This window comes from Tiliqua scincoides, chromosome 7 (genome assembly GCF_035046505.1).
Source record: "Tiliqua scincoides isolate rTilSci1 chromosome 7, rTilSci1.hap2, whole genome shotgun sequence".
Classification (NCBI taxonomy): domain Eukaryota; kingdom Metazoa; phylum Chordata; class Lepidosauria; order Squamata; family Scincidae; genus Tiliqua; species Tiliqua scincoides.
This window is the reverse complement of record NC_089827.1, coordinates 30,512,566-30,540,441: the sequence shown is the minus strand read 5'-3', so window position 1 is coordinate 30,540,441 and position 27,876 is coordinate 30,512,566. Positions and strand designations below refer to the sequence as shown.

The following is a 27,876-nucleotide window of genomic DNA, read 5'->3' as shown; positions in this document are numbered from 1 at the left end:
GTTTCACAAGCCCCCTTACCCCTGAGAAGATGGCACACTGACCCCTGGTAGGCTGCTGAAAAGTGAGTCCTCCCAGAATGACCATGTAGGCTTCCAGTTCAATACTCACTGGTTATTACAGAACCTTGTTCCCAGCTGACAGTTTTAAGGGCAGCAACAGCAGGCAGGGGCCATGCCCAAGTGTGAATTTAAGGTACAGCTGGTGTGCACTTGGAGTACAGGGGGAGTGTTTCATGGGGGTCAAGTTTTCACTTTTCTCACACTAGCTTCCAGTCAGTGCAGTCAGAAAAGAGGTCATGTTCTAATGAAATCACATGTTTCTGTTTAAATAATTATGCCAGTGGTTCTCAAACTTGCTGGGAGTTCGAGAACTGCTTGTAAGTGGTTGCTGGGGCAGGGACTTGGAGGGGGGATGTGCCTCAGCAGCGCCGCAGCAATTGGTTTACTTCCGGTTTACCGCTAGTTGTTCCAACCTTCAGATAGGAGCGAACCGAAGGTTGGGGGAGACCTGCAGAGGGGACTGCAGGTCTCCTGGACCCTCTCCAAGTCTGGCAGACCCCCTCAGATAGGCTGGCAAGCATCTGGGTGCCTGCAGCGCCATGATTGCTGTGGTGCCGCCGGGGCACCCATTACTGGGTCACTTCCCTTAACAGGAAATGACCCATTTTTTTGTTCCTATGGTGAGTCGCAACCCACTACTTTGAGTACCACTGCATTATGCCCATTGTGACTACAGACTGGTGTTGATGCAATCTATCTATGCTGGCAGTGCTTATAATATGGAAGTAATGCCACAGTTTTCTCAATATGGATCCAACCAGAAGGCAGAACAGGCTAGAGTACAGGAGGTTGTGGCACACCTAACAAAGTATGCAAGAAGCAGGAAGAACAGTGACAGGAGCTGGAATCATACAGAAGCCTCTTTGTCCTGCCTAAGGATCTGTGGCACAGCAAGGAGGGAGGGAAGCAGCACCACTCCTCCACACATGACTTCTTCCCTCTCTGCTGTTGCAATCAGACCCTGCAACACCGTCTATACGTTGGCTCAGGCACAACAATTCTCCCATGGCCTAAATGATTAATCTGGCTGTCCTCACTGAATCAGAGGATCACAAGCATTAGGGCTGCAAGGTAGCCAACAGCCCAATGCTGAGCTGTCCAGAGTACAGCTGCCACAGTATTGTGCACATCCTGGGCAGCCTTCTCCGTCTCCTTGGGAGAAATGGACTTTTGTCTCGTTTCCGTGAGTAAGGAAAGTGGCCCCACAATGGGGCTACTTGATTCTGTGGCGGCTGTGGTGGCCGCCACAGATTTGAAGATTTCCAAGTTGGGCCTCACAGCCCAACACAGGGCTCTGGATTGGGTGGAACTGAGCTCTCCTGCCCCGCTCCCTCCCCTCGCCTCATATCTGGCATGTTCTGTTGCTGGGCCTGCAGCGATAGTGTGCACTGGCAGTAAGCCGGCATGCAGGGATCAGGATTGGGCCCTTAATCAACTAAAGCTCAAGTTGAGTAACTGGTGGGAACTCATTATAAGTAGTCCTGAGAACTAAGAGTTTGCTTGCTTATGGGGGGGGGGGAATAGTGTGCTTATTCCCCTGAGGGCTGGGGATAAGAATAGACCCTCAGTTTGGCTGTACTTGTCATAAGAGGCGACTAAACAGCCACCGGGTAGATGGGGCTCGTCAGCCTGGGAAGGCAGCTCATCTGAGAGAAGGGAAACTCTGATCCCAAACCTCCACTGCCTTGTGGCTATATCCAGTTATGGAAAAGGCTTCAGGAGTCAACCTCGAGGCAAAATCCGGAGCTAGAGTTCCTGAGGCAGTTCATGGCTGAACACAGTCAAGTTCTGGCAACTCCTGCGACGCCGCTGGAACCAACTGTATTGGCCTCTGCCTTTCCATTGGACCATTTCAGCGACGTGGAGAGGGGGGATTTGCTGCATGGGTAACAGCCTATCCTCCATACCTACTTTACCCAGGCTTCGCGCACTGGAGAGGACACTCTGTTCCAGAGCCACCATTCAGAGCGTGACACCATGGTCTTCCGAGACTGAAGGATGCCAATAATAATAATAATAAATCTGTGCTTAGTACAATAAGGAATAGAAAGAATGGACACATTTCTGGAGGAAAAGTTTGTTACGGGTTACAGTATGTGCAAGCTCTTGGTTTTAGAGGCAGGCTGTGTCTGTTGTCTTGTGTGCTCCCTGGGGCATTTGGTGGGCCACTGTGAAATACAGGAAGCTGGACTAGATGGGTCTTTGGCCTGATCCAGCAGGGCTCTTCTTATGTTCTTAAAGGAAAATATTAAATACGGGCCACTCCTGTTCACTCTTCCAAAATGGTAAGTTCTGGGTATATCAATTTTTTGTTATATGCAAATTGATTTAGTTGCAATCAGTTAATTCACTAAAAATGGAGAAAAGTACTTAATAACTTTTTAAAAATTGCCTGTTTTAGGGTGTGAGGTCCATGCCTGGGGGCAGAGGTCAACTTACCCCAGAGCAAAAGGAGGCACTGAGACCTGGAGATTGGCTTGCACGAACAGTTTAATCTGGTGATATTCTTTACATTCATCAGGGCCTTGTTACGCCACAAGGGCCCTGGTATATAGTCCTCAACAGGAGTTTCACCTCTGCACAGATACAACAAGGTTGAACTGTTCAGGATGGTCCCTGCTGGTTGACTGTCTGGCCGCTTGGTTGGGCTTCCTGGGCCCCCCAAGACCTACAGCACCCTGTTCCACCCAGCTGTGCCTCCCCTAGAAGGGAGGGACCCTTTCAACCCCCCACAAGAACAAGTAGAGGTAAGGGATTACTTACCCTTCCCCCAGCACCTCTTCCCAGCCAGAGCCCCAGGAGGACTGACCTCTCCCTATGCTTCCCAGGCTCCTTATGAAGCCAGTAGCTTGCCCGCCAGTCTCACCCTTTCCAACCATGGGACTGTCTGGAGAGGCCTTGGGCCCTACTCTTCGGGTGATGCTCTGCCTGGGAGCCCAGTCCAGGCAGTACTTTTGATTTACTCCCAAGGAGGCCCCTACTCCTGAGGAGACCCTGGCCACTGGGACTTGGCCCAGGTGACATAGGGCCTGCTGGATTTATACCTGAATCTCCAGCTCAGGAGTTCCAAGACCAGTTGCAGGAGCTGGAAAAACTGGAGCCAAAAGTGCAGCAGGTAGAGCTCTTTGTATGTGAACATACATCTGTATGTGTATACATTTGTATATGTGTATCTCCGAACATATCAGTGGTCCGTCTTAGTGTAATATTGTCCCTGAGACCCAAAATCTTTCAGCTGGAGATGCCAGAGCTTGAACATGGCTATCCGTTACCAGGGGTCTCCAAACTTTTTGGCTAGAGGGCCACATCAAATATCTGGCATGGGGTTGAGGGCCGGAAAATTTTTTTAAATATAAAATGTATATAAATAAATCAGAGATGGAACTTAGATGAGTGAAGAAATAAATGAATGGGCTCATTCATTCAACCTCTCTGGCCCTTCAGACCAGGCGGAACCCTCCAGATGCAACCAGAGCACAGTTCCAGTCATGTTCGGCCAAGTGGGCCAGAGGCTTTCAAGGGACAAAAGGCTGGACGTGGGCTGGATAGAGGCTCACCGCAGGCTGCATCTGGCTCCGGGCCGGGGTTTGGAGACTCCTGCACTAAGGCCTGTTTTATACCAGTCAGGACTGGTAAGGCCAGTCCCAAGGAGTGATGATGCATTTGCCTCTTCCCCTCTGTGTCTGACGAGGACTCCAAGGTTTGAGCCTGTGGTAGCTCACTAGGCTAGAGTCCAGCCTCAGCCTCTGTAGCTCTTGAAAGAAGCTCTACAGTTGCTAACCAAAATAGCCCCAGAGTTTTGCCCTGGACACCTGCAGGTTCCAAAGATGTGTCCATAAGCATGTTCGCTATCTTCATTGTTAAAATCATGCTTTTGAATCAATTCCCTGAAGCAACTTGCACCTGGAGTTTGATTTGGGTGTGTGGGAGTCTTGGGATGGAGCATTCAGTAAGTTATTTAGTAGCACTTCCCTACGTGGCAGGATTAATTAGCTCACGTTCCATATTGTACTTTGAAGAAGAGAGGGTGGCAAGTAATACCTGTTATTATCTTGCCAGGGGACTGATTGCTGCTGCTGCAAGCATACTTAGTCATGGGATGGTTTAAAGGAAGACTCCAAAATTCCTCTCTGTATTTGAATGACAGATTTACTTCTGTTTACCTTGCCCAGGCAGGAAACAACAGATGATGTACCATCCCTGGGGCAAAACTGGCACACTGAACAATTGGGGCATGACTTAAAGAAAATTGACATTTTTCTCCCAAGTATTATCATTTCTAGATACTTCTAGATTACAGACGAAAACCTGAACTTTATACCCCACAAAAACCAGAAGATGCTCTTAAATGCCCAAGCAATGAGCATGCCATAAAACCATTAACAAAAATCTACTTGCATGTTCCCTGGTCCTTGAGTCTTTGGCTCAGATTTACAGAACTCTTCTACTCCTTATAAAGACTCAAGTGCAAAATCAAGTTTGTGTTTTTAAATATTTTCATTGTTCTCATATTGACGCTAAATGCTGAATTTCAGAAATTCATTGCTGACCACTTGGAAGCATCTGCTGAAAGGCAAGAAATAAGTCTTTGACAAAAAAAGAAGAAGATTCTTGCTGCTTTTTTTTTACAAAGCAGTATCACTTTAAAGAGCTGCATGAGCAGAAAAAAAAAGTCAGGTCCCTGCCCTGAGGAATTTACAGTCTAAATTTCAATAGTGGGGGAGAACAACAAAGTGAAGGAAGGAACTGTGAGCAAGCATTATTATCGTGAATGTGAGGAACTGTAGAAATTGCATATTTAAACTTTGTTTTCTCTGACCATTGCACTTTACCAGTGCAGTACAGCAATCAGAGCACTGAATTAGGCCTTGGGTTCAAGTCCTCACTCAGTTAACCTTGGACCAGTCATGATCTCTCAGCCCTTCATATGATAGTTGTAAGGATAAAAGGAGGAAGAAACATGTGCATGCTGCCCTGTTATCCTTGAAGGAAAGTGGGGTTAAAAAAATGTAATAAATGATCACAAACCCTGTGCACTGCTATTTTTTTCCATCTTGCCTTTCCATCAATAAGATACCAAAGCAATGAAAGAAAACCAAAAGAATAACAACAAAACATGTCCATAAATGAATACATCAGCCATAAACCACAAAGAACATTTGCTTAAAAAAACACAAAGATCATTTGCTAAAGTCATAGCAGTTTGACTACATAGGGACAACAGCAACAAATGTTTTCAGATGCCTTTTGAGAGAAAGAAATCTTTATCTTCTGTTGGAACATCAAAAAGGAGGAAGTCAAATCAAGTTTACCAGGGTAGAAAATTCCTGAGTCAGGGGTCAATGGTTAAGAAAGATATCTCCTCTGTGGCAACCTGACGAACCTTAGAGGGGAGGGAAAGATGGAGCAGGTTCTCCAATGATTATCTGAGTAATCAAGCAGGTTTAAATGACACTGCTCTTATGTGGATAGTTCTGTTCCCATGTATATTTATCCTAACTTCAAGTCCTGATAAAGTTCTCTTACTCCCTCCTGGTTTTCACTTTTAGATTGTTACAACAGAAAGAAAAAAAAGATACATAAAAGCATCTTTAACTTCTCAAATTGTACATTTTAGTGAAATCCTGAACTGAGGTGCTCACATCACAGGCCAGTAACCGGTAATGGAATCCAGGAGTGAAAAACGGTGGAACTCAGGGAGAATGGTCATTTGTAACAGGTCATGAGAGAGAGAGAGTGCGCCTCTGGGTTTCTTATCTAATGCCTTTCCCTATCTCATATCTTAGACAAAAGTCATATTCCATGAAAGTCATATAATAGACGACAACAATCTGATGCTAGCAAATAAGCTGAATACCACGCAGGTGGGGGAGAGCTATACATGATGGGGGACGACGACTTGATTTTGAAATAAGAAACATGGATTTGCTGGGAAAATGGGGGATTGGAGGAAGCATGGGAGAACTCCCTAGATACTAAGCCACAGATGACCACTGTTCAACAAGGGTGCCACAAATGGCACAGGCAGTAGCAGGTTGTTGCATCTTTGGAAAGGACAAGGAAGGCCTGAGGATTTAACTGTGGAACAAAGCTGGTCTTGCAGATTGATCTTGCAGAGCCGGTCTGGCATATACAAGAGCCAATATTGGTGGCAGTGGTCCTGCCAATATCTTATGCCCCTGGCCTGGGCTCAACATGCCAACTTGGACCTACTGGGATTTACATAGGCCAAGGAGCTGGCAAAATTTCAAGTAGGCCCATTGGGAACAAGGCAGTGGCACTAAATTGTTTTTTTGTTACCATAGATACTCGTCTATACGGCAAGAAATTTGTGCCCCCAGATCCCAAGTGAATCACTCCCTCGCTTTATCTCCGCAATCACCAAGCCAGATGGAGGGGGCAAGGGGGATATCTGCACCCAGGTCAGGGGGGGCTCTGTAGGAGCATGGGCAGCTGCGTCTCCTCCAGGTCTCGAGGGGAGTTCTCAGCAGCTGTGCCTCTCGTCCGCCCTCAGTCATGTCTGGAGCTGGAGAAGCCCAGAAGAGGCAGGGTGTGTGGGGGCAGCCTGCAGGCAGGCATTCCCCTACACCCTCCCGGAGCCCACCGCGTGCACTCCTCACCACAGTCCTGCTGCCCGCGGGGGGAGGCAGTAGAGTGGGGGTGTCCTTGCTGTTGCCACCACTGCAACCGCTGCCAAACTGATGGAGGGCAGGAAGCACATGGGGAGTGTCCTGCACTGCCCACCCCTAAGTGTGGGATTGCAGCTGCAGTGGGCAGGGAGGGAGGCGCACTGCGCCCCCACGCTGGGGAGCACTTGGCAGGGAGTGGGCAGCACAGGACACTACTTGGCTGGTGCTGCCAAGGCTGGGCGCCCTGGGCAGCTCAGGATTGGGCTGTTAGTTGTGCTAAGTCTACAATCCTATACACACTTTCCTGGGAGTAAGTCCCACTCAAAACAAAGTAGACATGCATAGGAATGTGCCATAAATGTGTCAGAACCTGATAGCTCATTCACAGAATACAAAGAGATGAGCTTATGGCTACTATTGGTATCAAAACAATCAGCCAAATCCAGAAACCCCTATTCAAAGGAAGTGGATGGGATTTAGTGGTGATGCAAAAATTAACAGATCAAATCAGAGACAATCCTAACCAATTTTCCAGCACTGGCATAGCTGAGCCAAGTGGGGCATGTGTTGCATCCTGCAATTGGGAGGCCTCCTCAAGGTAAGACAATGTTTATTCCCTTACCTCAGAGTTGCATTGCCCTTACTTCGGTACTGGAAAGTTGGTTAGCATTGTGCCCAAAGTCACTCAATCAAAAGGTGTCACTGAGCATATAGTGACAACCCTAGAAGAAAAGAAATATAATCAACAATAATATACTTGTATTTTGATAGTCAAATGGTTGCAGGGGGTGGGATAAGGAATTTCTATATACATTAAGCTCAGAGTCATGGTCCGAATTGAGACAGAGAAACTGAGAATGTGCAGTTATGGGGAAAGGGACAGGATCTTATGACCAACCCAGAAATGAAACTGAATATCTGAACTTTAAGCTGCCAACAGTAGCACAGGAACATTCCCCCTAATATATAATGAAACATTTTAAGACTCTGACCTATACAAATAAATATGAAACTCTATATTACTGCATGCTTCAATAATGCAAATATCAAAAGTAAGCCTGCCTATATCTCTGTATGCCTAATGAACAAAGATACACAGGTGTATTTCTTTAGTGGGCTAAACAAATTGTTGGGTCAAATAAATTGATTTCCTAGGCACTGTGGAGATTTTCCACCTTCTTCAGCCCTGCTTGAAGTTCACCTCCTCTCCTTGCCATGTTTTGCTGAGAGATGCGTGCCGCCACCAAGCTCTGGCCAAAAGAGGGAACTGCAGAGCAAACATCCAAGGGAGTCTCCTGACATCAACAGGTTGAAGCAGGTCAGGTGGTCCTCCCTAATCTCCTTCCTAAGTTTCCATTTCAGTCTTGTTTGTTGGTCTGAGCAGCTCACAGTAGCTTGCTAGCTACCGATACCATTGCCTTGTTTCCTCCCATGCCTGTGCTTTGCCTCCACCTGCTCTTTGTCCAACAGCAGTGGGACCTGTCAAAAGCAGGCAAAAATATTGAGGGATGCTTTCTAATGGCTGAAAAGGGACGGGGCATGTCTTTTGGATTTAAAAACAAAAACTCTTGAAAATGGTTGCATGAGTTTGACTCAGCCCTAAGAGTGAGCTGTTTTCCTATCTGCTCGGCACCTCAAATCCTGGCAAAGCGGCCTATCTTGGTCCAAGGAACAAAACAAACAAAAATCACTATCTATCTAGAAATTAGAACAGATATACCCCATAAATGCCTGGGGTGGATGATGCTGATAACAGGAAATAACGGTGCAGGAATCCCATGTGTGCAGCTTCCACTGGAATTATTCCCCTCACTCCCCACCCTTTTTTGTTTTGCATTAGTATTCATTGTGAGGATGGACTGAAGTGATGTGCCCCAGCTTCCTGCCTGCCTATCTGAAGAGCTGCTTGGCTTTAGAAAGCTCTGCTCAGGAGGAAAAAAAGTTTGCAAATTAAATTAAATCCTTTCAGCCAAGTCCTTCTCCAGGAAAAAAAAAGTGTTCTGAATGACATGGAGGGAGGGGAAATGGAACAGCCAGATCCAATTTGTTTGGAGGACTTAAATTGAGAGCTGCACATATGCTGCAAAATTCCTCTGCAGAAGGTGCCTCTGTGTCAGGTTGATGCCAGGAAGACAATCTGCAAAATCTTTCTGCCTTTAAAGCTGCTGGCAAACATTGCCTAACATGTTATTTTTATCTATGCATGACGTGTTTGTTTTGCACATGTACCTGGTGCTGGGTGCACTTGAAACACTTGACCAGGTCAGTTTTGTGGCATATGAATTGGGCTGATGGCAAGAGGCCTCAGAGCCCACATTGCTCAAAGAACCTTGGCCCATCAAACAATCACATGCACATACAAGTGCGCCCCCCCCCCCCAGGCTGGCTGGCTGGCTGAAGAGAAGCCTCCCCTCTCTTTTGCTTCTTTTGGAAAGATTCCATGACTGGCTGCACATGGCTTGCCTAGCAAAATGGAAACAGTTGGCAAAAGCCACATCCTGTGAACTTTCTGACTTGGAGCAAACCAATTAGTTAGCAACATAACAGAAGACCCCCAAACCGAGCTTCCCTCACCAACTCCTTTGCCGTGCCACAACCATGACAGGGAGCAAAACAGTAGAGGCACCTATCCTAGCTGGGGGTGAGAATTTAAGGGCCATCAGGACACAAAAGGAAAGTCCCTGATTACAGGGTCTAGGAGAGGGGAGTAAAGGGGGTAATTTGTACCTGGGCCCAGGGTCAGAAAAGGGGCCCAGGAGCCAAAGGAGAGGGCCCAGAAATTTCCTGGGATCTTCTGTTTTCCAGTCTCACACAGACTCATTGTTCACATGGGATGATGGGGGCATTACCAAGGGCACATGGCGGCAACTACTGCCACAAGCCAAAGGAATGCATACATTCCTTTACAGCAGGAGTCTCCAAACGTTTTGGCCAGTGTGGTGTTGAGGGCCGGAAAAAAAAATTTAAATATAAAATTTAAATAAATAAATTAGAGATAGAACTTAGATGAGTGAATAAATGAATGGACAGGTTCATTCAGTCAACTTCTCTGGCCCTCAGAACACCCTCTAGACAAAACCAGAGCACAGCCCTGGTCACGTTCAGTTGAGTTGGCCAGAGGCTTTCAGGGGACAAGAGGCTGGCTGCGGGCCGGATAGAGGCTTGCTGCGGGCTGCATCTGGCCCCCGGGCCGGGGTTTGGAGACCCCTGCTTTACAGTGTCACATCAGGGAGGAAACTGACCTGCCACAGTAGCTCTTTGGCTTGTGGATCTGCTTACCATGATGGAGTGTAGAGGAGCTCAGGGACCCAGCTGTGGGGCTATAGCTATTGCAGAAATTCATTTTGGTGCACACAGGACATTCTTAGTGTAAACCTAAATACAATGATGCTAATTTTCTGCAATGGATTTTCTATATTTAGAAAGACTTGGGAGTGTGCTTGGTTTTCCTTAATACTTTATTTAAATGCCAGTGCTGCATGGTCGGGTAGACCCGGGTGCCACATCAAGAAGTCTGGTACACTGGAACTCCAAAGATTATTCTGGCTGTCAGCACCCTCCCCCTGCCTTATTTTGGCCCCTGTTCTATCTGCCCCCATTGCCCCCTCCCCCTTGGGGAAGGGGCCCAAAAGAAACTTAGTACCCCACTGATAAAATTCCTCTCAGAGCCCCAACCTGATTATCTCACTCAATAACCTCCATGCTTCTCTATGGGAATCTGGGGTATGAAAGGCTGGATCAGTTTTCCTTTCTGCATTGCATTGCATTTCCCTTGCATTGTTCCCTTTGTTCGTACTGTGCCAAGTACCCAGGGACAGACCAAGGTAACTTGCCTCTGTCCTGCTGCCACCACCACACACTGCCCAAACCATGCAGAAGGTAGTGATCCAGCCCCCACCTCTTCACTGTACTCTTCCCGAATGATCCTGTTGAATAAAACAGGAAGAGCACTCCCTGTTTTGTTAAAGGGACTGCATAGGCAGGATCAAAGTTAGAGGATAGGGAAGCAGATCACCACCTTCTGTGTGGTTTTTGGGGAGGTGATGGTGGTGGCAGCAGTGGCAGTCTGCTTCCCAATCCCCTTCCCTTGCTCCTTTCTCAGAATCAAGAGAGCTCACTCATTCCTAGTTTAATTTAGATATATTGACTCTCTCTCTCTCTCTCTCTCTCTCTCTCTCTCTCTCTCTCTGTGTGTCCTTTTCTATATTTTCTGGATATTATCTGACTGTTAAAATTGTTGGAGAAAGAGGTTTATAGGTATGTAGGAGAAGATCCTTTTCCTGTTCACTCCCCACCAACCCCTGCTAGTTTGCTCCTAACAATCAAACAGGAGCAGAGGCAGTAAAAAGGTTTCTAAGAAAAATACTTAATGACAATTTGCAAACATGTACATCTTTGATGATATTAGCACAGGTTCTACACCAGCAATTTTCAACAGGTGTGCCATGGCACGTTGTTGTGCTATGAATGATCTGTGGATGTGCTATGGAAGTTTGGAGGAGGGTCATTTATTAGTAGGGCCATTGGGGAATGTGAACCCCCCCCCCCCACTGGCAGTGTGGTATGCCATGTCAACTGTCAAAAAATTTATGGGGTCTCCTGAAAATTTTAGTGCCTTATCAGAGTGCCATGAGATGAAAAAGGCTGAAATTGCTGTCCTAGACTTTGGTACAGGGAATACTCAAGTTGCATGGGTGTGAGCCTCATCTCCTGGCAGGCAGCCTCCATATGTTTGCAGAACTAATGGAGGCGCTACCTGCATGTTTGCAAGGTCAGGAGAGGAAGGGAGGGAAGAAGGAAGCAGAGTAGGGACACCCCCTGAACACAACACACAGGTCAAATAGGACAAGAGCAAAGGTCTGAAACAGGTAGACTCTTGTCATCTGACTCCTGGACAATACGTTGCCCTTGTACTGCAAATGGCATTGTGCCTACTTTCCAACAGAAACCTATATTGCATGTTATTTGCATCTTTTACAACATATTTTATTCTCATGTGTCCATTGTGAGAACATTCCTTGCTGCTTCCCATTCCCACTGTCTGTCCCAGCCCTGTTCCCCCCCCCCCTTCACATGGCCAAAGCTATGGGGCTTACTCACAGAAGTGTTCTGGCACTGGACACTGGAGCTGTTAAACCGCAAGGCAGGTACCCTCTGTTCGTTGCCTTGGATATTGAGGACACACTCATAGCCTCGTTGCCCTGACTGCGGCTGTGGCAGGTTCTTGGCCTTCAGTGTGATTGGCCTGATGATTTCCACTGGCACCAAGATCTTATTGACTTGCAGCAGCTGGGGGCAGTCCTGGAGAAGGAGGTGGGGAGAACAAGAATACATCCCATACAGTTAATAAAGGCTTCAATAACTTGTACTTACTGTAAGCATTCTACATGCAAAACAATTGTCCTGCATATTTCTTTTTTGATTCAGCATCATCAATACTCATATGGCTTGGGGAAGTACAAGTCCTGCATCCAATGCTGGGGAGGGTGATTGGACAGCCAGCAGGAGGATTCCAGAACACAACTGGAATGCTGTTTCTGATGTTTCTGACACACCTTCAGGATTGGACTAGTATTCTCATTGCAGTCATTTTCTTACTCATCCCTTCCATGTTGGAAATCTCAGTGGAGTTCTTCATGTAGTTCTTTGGATCCTGCTCTATATTGGGTGGGTCCAGAAAGTAGAGTGCAAGGAAGGTATGGGTCCAAAAAGTTTGAGAAACATTGGCTTATCTACAAAGGGAAATGCAGTTTAATTTAACATTCCCTGCAATGTTCTCAAGCCAAGGGGTTCTCTTGCCAACCATTATCTGTGGAAGCAGAACAGTATATTTCGCAAGGGGTTGTATAGGCACCTGCATCTGCAAGTTGGTGGGAAGGGAGAAAGGAAGGGAATGACTGACACAAAGTACCAGGAGGGAAAAGTGGAAATGCTGATGACTTAAGAGAGATGGGGAATCTCTCGTCATCCTGGCAGATGGCAAATGTGCCTTATGGGCACCAACAGTTAGCAAGACAAGGAAATGGATGAGTTATGGAACAGCTGCAGTTACCCAAACCACAACTAGCATTACAGGGACTGTCAATTATCTTACTGTATGGGTGAGCAGGACGACAACTAGCACAGGGCAGGTGGGGGGTTATGCACCCAATGTATCAGGCTCTGATGAGAGAGCCCTTCACATCTTTCACCTCAAAATGTGTACATTGTAAAAGGAAAAAAAGCATGTTTTGAAAAATGGAAAAGAGATTACTTCCCAGAGTATTTCTTTATTTAGAGCCCAATCCTGAAAAGTGCGCACTGTCACAAATGTGCCGTAAGGGTTAGCGTCGGGCGGGTGCCCAGCCTCTGCTGCTTGGCAGTTGCACAGACTGCTAAGCCGTGGCACAGTAAACGGGGGCAGGGGTAGGTGGGGGGAGGCATTCTGGGGAGGGGGAAGGCAGGCGGAAGGCAGAGAGATGGTGGGGAGGAGGCGTGATGGGGAAATAGGAGGCAGGGAGAGGGCGGGTGGGAGGCGTGCCATGGGGAGGGAGCAGGGAGGGAGGGGGGCGGGTTCAGTGGAGCTCTGGATCCAGAGCGTTCGTGTGGGGCTTGGCACCCTACACAAATGCTTTTAACTTACCACCAACCTTTTGGTTGGCGGTAACTTGAGTAGATCCATTGCAGGGCTACTTCCCTTACCCGGGAGAAGGGGACAAAAGTCCCCTTCTCCTGAGGTTCCGCCCGCGGTAGCCCGTGGCGCGCAGGATCCAGCGGCAGCCATTTTTTATGCTGCCAAATCTGTGTGTCATGGGAGCTCAGGATTGGACTTCCCGTTTAGTGGTTCTCAAACTTTTTAGCACCAGGACCCACTTTTTAGAATGACAATCTGTCGGGACCCACTGGAAGTGATGTCATTAACATGGAAAATTGATGTCATCAAGCAGGAAAATTTTTTATATCCCCCACATGAAAAAATCAAGTCAATCAAAGTAAATTATAAGTTTACAGTAAGTATAAGTTTAAAAATTTATTTAAAGAAGATCCCTCCTAACTCTCTTAAGCAGTTGCTGATCTGTTTAAAAATATTCCCCAAACATCCCAAAGGTTGCAATCCTATCCATACTTACCTGGAAATAAGCCCCATTGACTAGTATTGAAAGGATTGAGGACCCACCTAGTGGGAACCGACTCACAGTTTGAGAAACACTGACCTAGTTCAAATGGCTGTTATGGAAATAAGCTTTGGATGGGCTGGAGATGGGAAATCAGAACCAGAATACAGGGGCAAACAACAAGGCTGCAGCGGGTAAGGAAAAGGGCCAACGACACAAGAGAATGGCCTGTCCAGTAACAATGGCAGTAACAGACCTGCCCTCAAGGCGAAAGTCCGCAATGCCGCCCCCTGCACCACGTTGCCTCCCCATGCTTACCAACAAAACTGAGCCTTGCACGACTCCAGGACTGATTGGGGAAGCATTCTGAGGCTTCCCCATGGTCTTAAACAGTACTTCCAGAAAACCAGAAGTGCTGTTTCTGACTGTGTTGGGAGCCTCAGTAAGGCTTCCCACACAGTCCTGGAGCTGCACGGGCTCAGTACTCAGGGCAGTTGTCCCATTTCCCAGTGTTACGTCCGCCATTGCCTGGCCCCATGTCATAGTTCCCTCCTAGCATTTGGTATGCCTGCAGTTCTCCCCACTGTACCAGTGCTGTAAACTTTCTGATCAGACTCACTTCAAGTTCATTAAGAGGAGACAATTGCAATAGCTCCAATAAAAGATTTGTTAGCATATAAAAAGGTTTGAGGTTCTGTTAGGAAGTTCATTTTAGATAATTAAAGAGGCAAGGGCCATAAAAAAGAGAAATCCTCCTCACAGTGTGTGACTTTATCTGATTGACCTAATGTACTTCCTAATTGAAATTTTAAAAGACAATTTCTTAGAAAGAGGGATACAGCACAGCTGCTGTTGGTCCCAGTTTCTGTGTCCAGTGTGCACCATTGTCGTATCCCCTCTTTTTCAGCCCATCCCTCCCCTTTTCACTCCTTGGACTTATGCCAGTTATATAGCTGACATAGGTCCAAGGAGAGACATGGGTCACCAGGAGGCCTAGTTTTCCTTACCTCTCTCAGGCCTCCAGATCTCTCCCACCATTGGATGCATTGGTATGGTTGCATCATCGCCAATAGTGGGATATAGTATTGGACTGTTAGGGTGCAATCCTAACCAGCTTTCTAGCACTGATACAGCTGTGCCAATGTGGCATGCACAAAGTAAAGGCATGTTCGTTCCCTTACCTTGGGGCTACACTGTGGCTAGGTCGGTGCTGGAAAGTTGGTTAGGATTGCGCCCTTAGTGTTATGGAATTCAATGAAACCTTTCTTGGGAAGGAGTACACAGGACTGCAGCCTAAACACTGTCCTTCCAACCACTTTAGTGGCTGCAAAGGTGATCTCCCGAAGAAAAGCCCACCATATCCAACCTGGTCAGGGGTTGCATAAATGAAAACAAAAGTGTGTATGTATTTTTTTTAGAATACTAAAGACATATTTAGTTTGGAACTAGTTGAGATATGCTCCTCAGGTTCTTCCTTTGTATTTCCTACACAACTGGAGTCTGAATTGTGTGATGATGAACTGTGTTGGCTGAAATCATATATGGCTGTTTTGCTCAGTTTTCACTTAATGAAGAACATGAAGGAATAGGAACTAAGTGAGCAACATCTTTAGAAAGGACTTTTCTAGCAGCAAGTCTGATGAGTGTTGTGCATTTACCTTTAGTTTCAACTGTTCATGTTCTTGGTTTTTGAGAATTTCTTGTTACAGTTTTGCTGATGCTCTATAGGGCTCAACCTTCAGTTCCAGATTACTGGAGAATTAATGCATCTTATTCCTCTAGCTGGAATCCCTAGCATGTATGCACTGCTGAAACAGAGACGACTGCGTTGGCTTGGTCATGTTGTGAGAATGGATTATGGCCGGATCCCAAAGGATCTCTATGGTGAACTCGTGCAAGGAAAGCGCCCTACAGGTAGACTACAGCTGCGATACAAGGACATCTGCAAGAGGGATCTGAAGGCCTTAGGAGTGGACCTCAATAGGTGGGAAACACTGGCCTCTGAGCGGCCCGCTTGGAGGCAGGCTGTGCAGCATGGCCTTTCCCAGTTCGAAGAGACACTTGGCCAACAGTCTGAGGCAAAGAGGCAAAGAAGGAAGGCCCATAGCCAGGGAGACAGACCAGGGACAGACTGTACTTGCTCCCGGTGTGGAAGGGACTGTCACTCCTGAATTGGCCTTTTCAGCCACACTAGACGCTTTTCCAGAACCACCTTTCAGAGCGCGATACCATAGTCTTTCGAGACTGAAGGTTGCCAACATGATTCCTCTAGCTCAAGCATACATTTATGTAAATGCATACACATGAACACTGGCCTGGCCCAAGACAAAATGGAACCTGACCTGTTCCCACAACCACCTCTACTGTCTGCATGCTCCTGCTACCAGTGAACACCCCTCGTCCACATACACACAGCTGCTTCAGTTTAGAGGAGGGGTTGGTGGCACTACCTCTTTCCTCTCCCCACCCTAGTGGCCAATGACGGGCTGCAGTACCGCAGAGCCACTTCCTCCTTCCCACTAGTGGCAATGCTCCCTTTTTTTTCTCCAGAAGCAGCAGCAGCACCAGCACTGCTTCCTCATTCCCCAGTCACAATGGGGACACTCTGTGGCAGGACAGGAGTAGCAGCACTAATGGACAGCAGCACCATTTCCTCCTTCACCTGCCACAGTGGAGATACTCCCTCCTTCAGGTAGTGGTACTCCCTCCCCCTGGTAGTGGTGAGCAGCGGTGGGCAGCAGTGCCACTTCCTTCCCCCTCCAATGGTGATAGTGCAGCTTACCTCTTCCTCCTACTTGCTCTGATGCTCCATTTTAAAATAGGATAGGCAAGCCAGGTAAATAGGGTAAATAAATCTGATAAATCTAAATAAATAAAGGTAAATCTGATAAATCTAAATAAATAAAGGTAAATAAATCTGATGCTCCATTTTAAAATAGGGTAGGCAAGCCTGGAGGCCCAGGTGGCGGCTGTGGCCAGGGGAGCCTTTGCTCAGGGGAGCCTTTGCTGAAAATGGCTGCTGCTGCATCCAGCACATCTCAGGCAGCCACCGCCACCTCCTGGGGAGGACTTTCATCCCCTTCCCCCAGGTAAAGTGAGTAGCCCTGCATTGGGGCTATTCGATTCTATGCTGACTCAAGGGTCGGTGTAGAATCTAGAACCTCTGTGTCAGGCAGGCAGCCCGACATGGAGGCTCAGGACTCGGTGAAGCAAAGCAAAGCTCTACCAGGATGCAGCACACACCCTTTTAGCATGGCTGCAACAGTGCAGGAAGGTTGGATAGGACTGGGACCTTGGGACCATGTGCCAGACCACTAAGCTATAGCTGGGAGTTACAGTGGATTGGGCTTTCCGGCTGCAATACGATGCACGCTTTCTTGGGAGTAAGTTCCACTGAAATAAATGATACTTCCTTATGAGTAGGCATGTATAGGATTGTGCTATGACTGGCAAATTTGCTTTCTTAGAATTTTTGCTGTGTGAGCATATGAAGCTATCTTCCTCAGACTGTGGTCCCCCATCTATGTAGGTATTGTTGGTGCTGGCTGGTGGTGGCTTTTTCTCTGCCCTACTGAATTTGCTGACTGGGGCTGAACCTGGGAACCTCTATATGCAAAGCAGGTGCTCTGCCACTGCGCTGTGAGCCCTCCCCTCTGTTCCCTCTTCTACTGCCAAATCTCAGATTACAAGCTCCTTGGGGCAGAGACTTGTCTTTTTTTTTCTTACACTGCAAAGTACCGTGTGTATTGAGAAATAACCATCATATTTAGAAAGAGATAGGTCCCAAAAGAGCAGCAGCCAAAGTAACACAGAGGCAGTAATAAGCCTGCCATCCCCTGCACACAGCACTGATTTACAGCTGGCGTTATGTTTACACTATTACACTACAAATTCCCATGCTCATAAAATTATATTTACATTTTACACCATGGAGTTTGGGGTGGAACTAAAGAGATCTTATTAGGTTACAAAGTGTAATCAGGTCGGCAATATGCAGTCAGGATTCCAAACCCCGTAAATTTCCACCTAGCTTTCTGCCAGCCTTGCTATCCCTCTCTCCCTTACTCCTGCCTCCACAGTTACACCATTCCCAGGTGTAAACAAACCTGCTCAAGAGAGACTTCAACCAGTCAAAGAATCCTTTAATGCTCCATATATTTTATCTGCATTTTCAAAAAGTTTATGGGCACTGTTAGTTTGATGGATGATGTACATATTCATTGGCACAGCAGAAGTAATAATAGAGAAAGAAAATGCCCATAACCTTAAAAAGTAACTGATGAAGAGAAGGCTGCTGGGTGGGGGAATTTATGGAAAGCATAAATGTCTGGAGAGATAACAGAATAATTGAGTATTGGCCTACTGGAGGTTCCAAGATGTTCCATTCTGGTTAAGGGTGCTGTTAGGGATTCTCTTCCATAAAGCGGTTTTATTTCCTTTGTTTATTTTCAGTACTAGCAAGAGGTTTCTCTGAGCCCTTGAAATCTCTCCTCTCTGAGCCCTTGAAATCCTCTCTCTCTTTCTCCCCCTCCTTCCATCAAAAGATCTGGCCTGCAGGGAAATTCAAATGCTATATGTCACCAAGACACATGGAAGTGTGAGTGACTGGGGCTGTGCCAAACCTGTCTCTTCATTTCTGTGGAGTTCTCCACTTTCCTGCCATGTGGGATATCCACATAGTGGCATCACTAGGGTTCATGTCACCCGGTGTGGGATGCCAGCACGTCACCCCCCCCATGCATGCAGTGGGTGTGGTGATGTACCATCACTCCACCCCCACTGGTTTTTTGGCTGTAGCATTTGATAGAACACATTTGGCATGAAATTACACATTGATTGATATATAACATGATGGTATTATTCTTCCAAACTGTGATTTTAGTGATTTTGGTGACTAGTGGTGTCATACACCCCCCAGGTGTACTTACTTATTGCAGAAGTTCTCAAACTTTTAGCACTGGGACCCACTTTTTAGAATGACGATCTGTCCAAGGCCCACCAGAAGTGACGTCATGGTGGACGTGACATCATCAGACAAATTAAATTAAATAAGTATAAATAATTAAAGTAAAACAAATAATTAAATAAGCAGAAGCCAGCCCTGTTCCATCAAGTGAATTTCCTCTGTAGCCTCCTGCAATAACACCCCCCCTCCAAAATCAGTAAGGTTTTCAGCCCTACCCAATGCCCAGTTCAATTTAAGAACTTATGTTTAAACCAGATCACTGTCAGGATCCACCTGGTTTTGCAAGTCTCAAAAAGGTTCCCCTTATCAGCTGAAGTCTCCGTTTTGATCCTTTTTAGTGGGGGGGGGGTCTGCCTTCTGGAGCATTTCTTGAGCTCCAGTTCCATCAGATCAGGACCATTCTGGTGGCTTCATATTCCTCTTTCCCTGGCCTGACCACCAGCCAAGGCACGTTTGCTTACTCACGAGTAAATGCAACCATGAGGCTTAATTTCGCTTTCCATAGGGCTCAATACATTTGTTTGCTTGGAGGGAGTGCAGTGTGCAGAGGGGGAGGGATTGCAGAGGGTGAGCAGGGAGGAGGCAAACTGAAGTGTGCAGAGTGGGAGGATTGCAGACGGTGAGCAGGGAGCAGGCAAAGGGAAGTATTGCTCTCCCTCTGCAATACCGGGTAGATGGGACTCGTCAGCCTAGGAAGGCAGCTCATCTAAGAGAAGGAAACTCTGACCTCAAACCTCCACTGCCTTGTGGCTATATCCAGTTGTGGAAAAGGCTTCAGGAGTCAACCTCGAGGCAAAATCAGGAGCCGGAGTCCCTGAGGCAGTTCATGGCTGAACACAGTCACGTTCTGGCAACTCCTGCGACGCCGCTGGAACCAATCATATTGGCTTCTGCCTTTCCATTGGATCATTCCAGCGACGTGGAGAGGGGGGATTTGCTGCATGGGTAACAGCCTATCCTCCATACCTTCTTTACCCAGGCTTCGCTCACTGGAGAGGACACTCCAACTTCGCCATACGGCGTTGGCACAACATGGGAAGCAGCACTTACCGGTTATAAGTCTTCGCTCAATTGGCGTAGAGCGTGACGCCAGGGGCTGCTTCCGACGGTGGAAGAAATCATTGCATCTCATTGGGCAGCTACCGCCCGCCTTAAGCTGGGCAGTCCCCAGCCAGTAAGTTATTGCCTCGCCACGGTCCGTTAACCTCATGGGGTGGGTGGGGTTTAGGGTGAAAACCGACAAGTGGATTGACAACTCTGTACCATGCAGCAGAAAACAGAAAACTCCTGCCCTAAAGCTGGGCACCTGGAACATTAGGACAATGACACCTGGCTTCTCTGATGACCTGCAAGAAATAGACGATGCACGCAAAACAGCTGTCATCGACATGGAGCTGAACAGACTGCAGATGGACATCATCGCCATTCAAGAGGCGAGGCTGCCAGATTCCGGATCTGTCAAGGAGAGAAATTTCTCATTTTTCTGGCAGGGAAAACCACCAAATGAAACCAGGTAACATGGCGTTGGCTTTGCAGTCAGAAATACCCTGCTGAAATCCATCATTCCACCTACTGTGGGAAGTGAAAGAATTTTGTCCCTGCAGCTCCAGTCATCAGCAGGACCTGTCACTCTCCTCAGTGCTTATGCATCAACTCTGTCGTCTCCAGCAGAAGCCAAAGACAAATTCTACGATGACCTGGCCACCACTATCAAGAAGATCCCTGTAAAAGAGCCATTGTTTATCCTCAGCGATTTCAGCGCTAGAGTTGGTGCTGATAACAGTTCATGGCCCACTTGCTTAGGTCAGTTCGGCACTGGGAGGATGAACGAAAATGGCCAACGCCTGCTAGAGTTTTGCTGTCATCACGGTCTCTGTGTCAGCAACACGTTCTTCAACACGAAGCCCCAACATAGAATCTCTTGGAGACACCCAAGATCAAAGCACTGGCACCAGCTCGACCTGATCCTCACCAGACGCTCCAGCCATCCCAGCATCAAGATCATCCAGGATCGGGCGCAGCAGATGGAACGCTGGGTGCAGCACTACTCTGACCTATATTCCAGAGAAAATGTAGTCACCGAAGAAGCGCTGAACAACATTGAGTGCCTGCCTGTGCTGGAGGAGCTTGACAGTGAACCAACCCTAGAAGAACTTCACGTGGCCCTGGACTCCCTTGCCTTTGGCAAGGCACCTGGAAAAGACAGCATCCCTGCTGAGGTCCTAAAGTGCTAAAAAGAGATCATCGTCACTGAGCTGCATGAAATCCTCTGTCTTTGCTGGAGAGAAGGTGGAGTACCTCAAGACATGAGGGATGCAAACATCATCATGCTGTACAAGAACAAAGGTGACAGGGGTGACTGCAACAACTACCGCGGCATCTCTCTCCTTAGCGTTGTAGGAAAGCTGTTTGTCCGAGTTGCACTAAAGAGGCTCCAGGTACTTGCAGAGAGTGTCTATCCAGAATCGCAGTGCAGATTCCAAGCCAACAGGTCCACCACTGATATGGTATTCTCCCTTAGACAACTGCAGGAGAAATGCAGGGAGCAACGACAGCCACTCTTTATAGCCTTCATAGATCTCACGAAGGCTTTCGACCTGGTCAGCAGGGATGGCCTCTTCAAGATTCTCCCCAAGATTGGATGTCCACCCAGGCTCCTCAGCATCATCAGATCTTTCCACAAGGACATGAAGGACACTGTTGTCTTTGATGGCTCCACATCAGACCCCTTTGACATCCGAAGCGGCGTGAAGCAGGGCTGTGTTCTTGCACCAACCTTGTTTGGGATTTTCTTCGCTGTCCTGCTGAAGCATGCCTTTGGAACTGCAACAGAAGGCATCTATCTCTGAACCAGATCAGACGGAAAGCTCTTCAACCTCTCCAGACTGAGAGCAAAGTGCAGGTTGAAGAGCTTTCCGTCTGATCGGGTCCGGAGATAGATGCCTTCTGTTGCAGTTCCAAAGGCATGCTTCAGCAGGACAGTGAAGAAAATCCCAAACAAGGTTGGTGCAAGAACACAGCCCTGCTTCACTCTGCTTCCAGCTGAAATGTCTGCGTGACTTCCTCTTTGCCGACGATGCAGCTATCACTACCCACTCTGCCAAAGATCTCCAGCAGCTCATGGATCATTTTAGCAAGGCCTGCCAAGATTTTGGACTGACAATCAGCCTGAAGAAAACACAGGTCATGGTTCAGAATGTGGACTCACCTCCCTGCATTACAATCTTTGAGCTTGAACTGGAGGTTGTCCATGACTTTGTGTACCTTGGCTCAACGATCTCCGACACTCTTTCTCTCAATACCGAGCTAAACAAACGCATCGGTAAAGCAGCTACCACGTTTTCCAGACTCATAAAGAGAGTCTGGTCCAACAAGAAGCTGACGGAACATACCAAGATCCAGGTCTACAGAGCTTGCGTCCTGAGTACACTTCTGTACTACAGCGAGTCATGGACTCTTTGCTCACAAAAGGAGAGGAAACTGAACGCTTTCCACATGCGCTGCCTCCGATACATCCTCGGCATCATCTGGCAGGACAAAGTTCCAAACAACACAGTCCTGGAAAGAGCTGGAATCCCTAGCATGTATGCACTGCTGAAACAGAGACGCCTGTGTTGGCTCGGTCATGTTGTGAGAATGGATGATGGCCGGATCCCAAAGGATCTCCTCTATGGAGAACTTGTGCAAGGAAAGCGCCCTACAGGTAGACCACAGCTGCGATACAAGGACATCTGCAAGAGGGATCTGAAGGCCTTAGCAGTGAACCTCAACAGGTGGGAAACCCTGGCCTCTGAGCGGCCTGCTTGGAGGCAGGCTGTGCAGCATGGCTTTTCCCAGTTTGAAGAGACACTTGGCCAACAGACTGAGGCAAAGAGGCAAAGAAGGAAGGCCCATAGCCAGGGAGACAGACCAGGGACAGACTGCACTTGCTCCCAGTGTGGAAGGGACTGTCACTCCCGAAATGGCCTTTTCAGCCACACTAGACGCTGTTCCAGAACCACCTTTCAGAGCGCGATACCATAGTCTTTCGAGACTGAAGGTTGCCAACAGTGTGCTTGGAGGGAGGGACTTCCTTTTCAGGTGTTTTCGGGGGCTGCTTTCATTGGATCAGGACCATTCTGGTGTTGCTGGATTCCTCTCAGCCTGCCCTTTCCGAAGTACTAAGGCTTAGTACTTAGTACTAAGTACTAAGGCTCTGTTTCAGCAGTGCATACATGCTAGGGATTCCAGTATGTTCCAGGACTGTTTGCCTACACATGGCAAGTTTGCCTACATGTGAGTAAACGCATGATACGGCTCAGTTTCACTTTTCATAGGGTTTCATACATTTTTTGTTCTCCAGTTTTTTGGCCACAACGTTGACAGAAAGTAGATATTTCACTTTAGTTTGTTGCATTGCATTTTGCTGGACCTTCCGCATCCAACGGTGTATAACATGACAGTATTACTGTTAACCACCATGTGGTTAGCGTGTCACCCCCCCCCCCAGTGTGCGTCACCCTCCCTGTGCGCATCACCCGGTGTGGCCCATACCACCCGCACCCCCCTAGCGATGCCACTGTATCCACAGAAGCTCTTTGATATGCCACAACTGAGACCTGGGAAATCTAAGATCAGGAGCTCCCGTTTAAGTAAGGCTGCAATCCTATACACACTTACCTGTAAGTGAATTAAATGGGACTTACAGCCCAATCCTGAGCTGCCCATAGCGCTGGGACTGCCACAATGCTGAAATGGCTGCCGCAGCATCCTGTACACTGACAACTCCTTGGGGGAAGGGGACTTTCATCCCCTTCCCCAGGGTAAGGGAAGCAGCCCCATAATGGAGCTACTCGATTCTGCAGCAGCCCTTGGGCAGGTGCAGAATCAAGAGCCTCCATGTTGGGCCTCATGGCATGCAGGCTCTGGATGTGGAGAAGCAGAGCTCTGCTGGTCCCACCTCCTTCCTGCCCCGTTCCCTCCCCCTGGAACACCTCCTCTCAGCCCCACCCTCCCCCTGCCAGAACGCTTCCTCTGTGACCACCAAGCAGTGGAGCACCAGTGATCCACTGCCTGTAGTCCAGCACTGGCTGGCACTGAGCTACCTCCGGTGTTGGGCTGGTGTTGAAGGCTGTGAACGTGCTTTATGGCACATTTGTGACACTTACCACCGGTGGAGTGCCAGTTGTACGAGCCCAGGATTGGGCTCTTAGGGCCCAATCCTAAAGTGACCCAGTGCTGGCGCTGAGCCCTAGCACCAGTGCTGGGTACTGAAAACATGCCATAAAGCATAAAGTAACGAGCAGTGGTGCTGGGCCTGCGCCAATCAGGCACTGAGCCTAGTGTCGGCAAGGGGAAGATGTGCCACTGTCGCGGATAAGTGTGGCTGCCAGGAAGCAGTATGGCCACTGAGGGATGGGGGGAGGGTGGGCTGGGGGGAGGTACAAGATGGGTGGGGGATCTGCCAGATCCCATGTAAGGCTCAACACAGAGTCTCTCAAGTCTGTGCCAGCAAAATAACCAGCATAGGCTTGAGAAGCCCCATTGTATGGCTTGGGGCTTTCCTGAGACTCCTGGCTGCTTTCCAGTGCCTGCTGGATACAGTGATAGCCACTTTGGTGCTGCTGCTCCAGCAGGCGCTAGAAAGCTTAGGACTGATCTGTCTGTTCTGTGAAGGATTGTGCTCTAAGTCAAAGTAGCTGAGGGGAAGGCCAACACATCAAAATGGGGAGAGAGGTTAACCTTTCCATTTACCCTACTAAAATCACCCTCCCCCAAAACAGCTACTTGCCCCATGGGAGAAAATATACAGGTACTACTATGATACTTGCATGTTTTCTCCTGTAGGGTAAATATAGCTGGGAGAGGGCAAGATTTAAACTAAGAAAACAGCATGGAAAAAGGAGTTAACCCACCACTGCCATCATGGTCTCAATCCAATTCAATTTCCACCTGCAATAGTCTCTTTTTACTTAAAAAGGCTTGAGGAGATTCTGCTCTTGCATCACCTGCATCACATTTGGTTTTGGTCCTCAGATATTCTTGTTTTTAAGAGTGCAATCCTAACCCAATTTCCAGCATTAACATAAGGGTAATGCAGTTCCAAGGTAAGGAAACAAACATTCCCATAGTTTGAGGAGGCCTCTGTGAGTGCCTCCCAACTGCAGGATGCAGCATACGTCCCATTGGCACAGCTGTGCCAGTGCTGGAAAGTGGGTTAGGATTTGGGCCTAAGGTTTGCAGGTATAAATCAGATGTGCACTGGAAATGTGTTTCCAAATGCAGATACTCTCCTTTGCTTTTAAGGGAATGCCAAGTTGGATGTGCATCCTCAGTTTTAAGCCTGCAATCACCTTGTGCACGAGTCTGTACATCCACCTGCCCAAGAGTGAACCTAGCGTGCAAGCAACTCTGGGTAGGGAATTAGGGTCTAATCCTATTGTAGTACAGATGCAGCCGCAATGCAGTCCCAAGGTAAAGGAACAAACATTACCTGACCTTAAGAAGGCCTCTGTGACTGTTGCTCACTGCAGGATGCAGCACATGCCCTTTTGGCATGGCTGAGTCAGCGCTCGGTTGGATAGGATTGGGACCTTAGTTATTTATTGCTATATTTAGATGACAGATCTATATCCTGTTTTTCCACCATTTAGGTTATCAAGGTGGCTTACAAACATAAGCAGATAAAAATGTTCAGGACAGAACTGACCCACATGCAGATTGACCTTAGGGCTCCACCCAACACCAGTCCTGATCAGGACCTGCATTTCAGCTCTCATATGCTCCCACTGACTATGGCACACACTATCCGCTGCTCCCTCATCCCTTCTGCCTGCACCTGTTTCTGGAGCATATGCCCCTTGCAATCCAAGTGGGCCAGCAAAGCTCATTCCTCAAGTGGAAGCTGCTGGGGAGAGCAGGGACAAAGGCAATCAGTGCTTTTGAGCCTAAAGGAGTCACTTCAAGCCCCATTAACATGTAGCAGCTGTTCCCAGGAAATACTGCCTGTGGGATTTGCCAAATCTTTTGATGAATTAATATTTGAAGTCGTCGTTCTTTTATGCGGTCCAGGCATGAATGAGTTGGCAGAAAATACTTATAGCACAAGTTCTTTTTTCTCTTTCTTTCCCTTCTTGGCCGCAAATGAAACCCCTCTGAATGCTTCTTTGAGGGGGAAAAATGCACATGCACCTGAAAACAGCTAAGCATGGAAAGATGAAAAACTCCTTCAAGGTAATTAGATGATTAAGTACCTTTTAAGCCCAGCACCTCACAGATATGTGATCAGGAGCTGCTCTTTTTACATTCCAAGCTTTTATTCTCTGCTCGCTGCCTTCCCCACCTTCTCCCCAACACCGCCCGCTCCATTCCTCCCTACAGAAAGCCCAAATCTCTTTTAAGGCTGTGAACAAGATACAGTTCATCTCACACAGCCAAAGAAACACAAGCAGAAAGAGACAATCCTTGATCCCACCAGTTCGAGCCAGGCTAGGTCTGGTGCGTGCAACCTATGCCAGCAATAGTGGAGCGGGGAGAGGATGGAGTCTTAGGAGAGGCCATGGAAAAGCTCTACTTGGGAGAAGTAGGTCTCTAAAGGTCTCCTTCTCTTGCCCCACTGAGAGCTAAAATAGGTGTGAGAGGGGCAGATGTGGTTCTTTAATCATGGTCTGCCCCATTCATGTATCAAGCAGGAGGTGGGTCTAATTTTAACTGGAAAAGGGGTGCATGAGCTGAGTCGTCCCCCTACCCACTTACCCATGATCATTTGTCCAAATTGCTTTCCCCCCATGGGTCAGGTTTGTTACAGGAGCAGGTGTAGAATGAGATAAAGGTGCCAGGGCAATGAATTGTGGAGAGGTGAAAAGGATTCTCTCTTTCCTCATCTGCTTAACCTTTTTGACAATAAAATTATACCCATTCCTGCTTTACAAACAGGGCAGGAGCCATGTGTCCATTTAACCTCTAAGTGATGAAGCCATTCCAGATTCGGGGGGGGGGGGGGGGAGCATCACCATTGCAGACCTTGTGAACAGTTGTTTAAGCTTGGACTAGATGTTGCACATTCAGCTGCATCAAGTTTTACTCTGTCCAGCATGTGCAACAGTTTGCACTTCTGGCCTCCAGTAAAGCTTTTCCCCCAAAGGAAATTAGATCAGATAGAAACGGGCATAAGAAGATCACAGGACATATGTCTGCATTGAATACTATTTCTGTACAGGACATTAAAACTGGCAGCTTGCTGGGGCATCTTACGAGAGATAACACTAATAATCAAAATGGACCTCTCATGGTTAGAGGAACATATTTTCCATTTAAGATTGTTTTCATCTCCTGCGACAGTAACATACCAGAACCAGTATGACTTGGTCTCCCATTCTCTATAATTAAAATGAATTCAATTGATTAATCCACAAAAAGATTTAGGGTGCAATCTTAACCCATTTTCCCGCACTGACATAAGGGCAATGGAACTCTGAGGTAAGGGAACAAACATTGCCATACCTTGAGGAGGCCTCTGTAACTGCCCCCAACTGCAGGAGGTAGCACATGCCCCACTGGCACAGCTATGCCAATGCTGGAAAGTTGGTTATGATTGCACCCTTAGTTGATCAGTCTCCTAAATAAACTGATAATTTGCAGTCCCCATTATATAGATCATTTACAGAACTGTCCTGTGCCAAAAACAATTTATAAAATTTTAGACCTTACCTGTAAGGTTACATTGTCTCAGTATAAAAATGCCCTATTGCTCTCTAATACTTTTTCATATGGCCCAATCCTGGCAGCCTAATTCTTTTTGTGGATTAATCAATTGAATTCATTTTAATTATAGAGAATGAGAGACCAAGTCATACTGGTTCTGGTATGTTACTGTCACAGGAAATGAAAACAAAATCTTAAATGGAAAATATGTTCCTCTAACCATGAGAGGTCCATTTTGATTATTAGTGTTATCTCTCGTAAGATGCCCCAGCAAGCTGCCAGTTTTAATGTCCTGTACAGAACATTGGGCCTCCAGCTTTACTGGAGGCCTTATGGGCCTTGTATGATAACAGATTTTCTGATCCACTGCCATAAAAGGACCAGCAATGGCACAAACATCACACCACCATTGCATGTGACATAGCTAGTGGAGAAAATGGCGAGC

General features: G+C 47.5%; 1 protein-coding gene across 2 annotated transcripts in view; it reads right to left on the bottom strand.

The window, feature by feature from the left end:
- The window catches only part of PLXNA4 (plexin A4), a 705,695-nt gene that overhangs the window by 157,831 nt on the left and 519,988 nt on the right, over positions 1-27,876 (bottom strand). For both annotated transcript variants that reach the window (XM_066633821.1, XM_066633822.1), the window contains one exon: positions 11,790-11,990. In XM_066633821.1, coding sequence (XP_066489918.1) covers positions 11,790-11,990 — 201 coding nt within the window. The remainder of the gene's footprint in view (positions 1-11,789; positions 11,991-27,876) is intronic.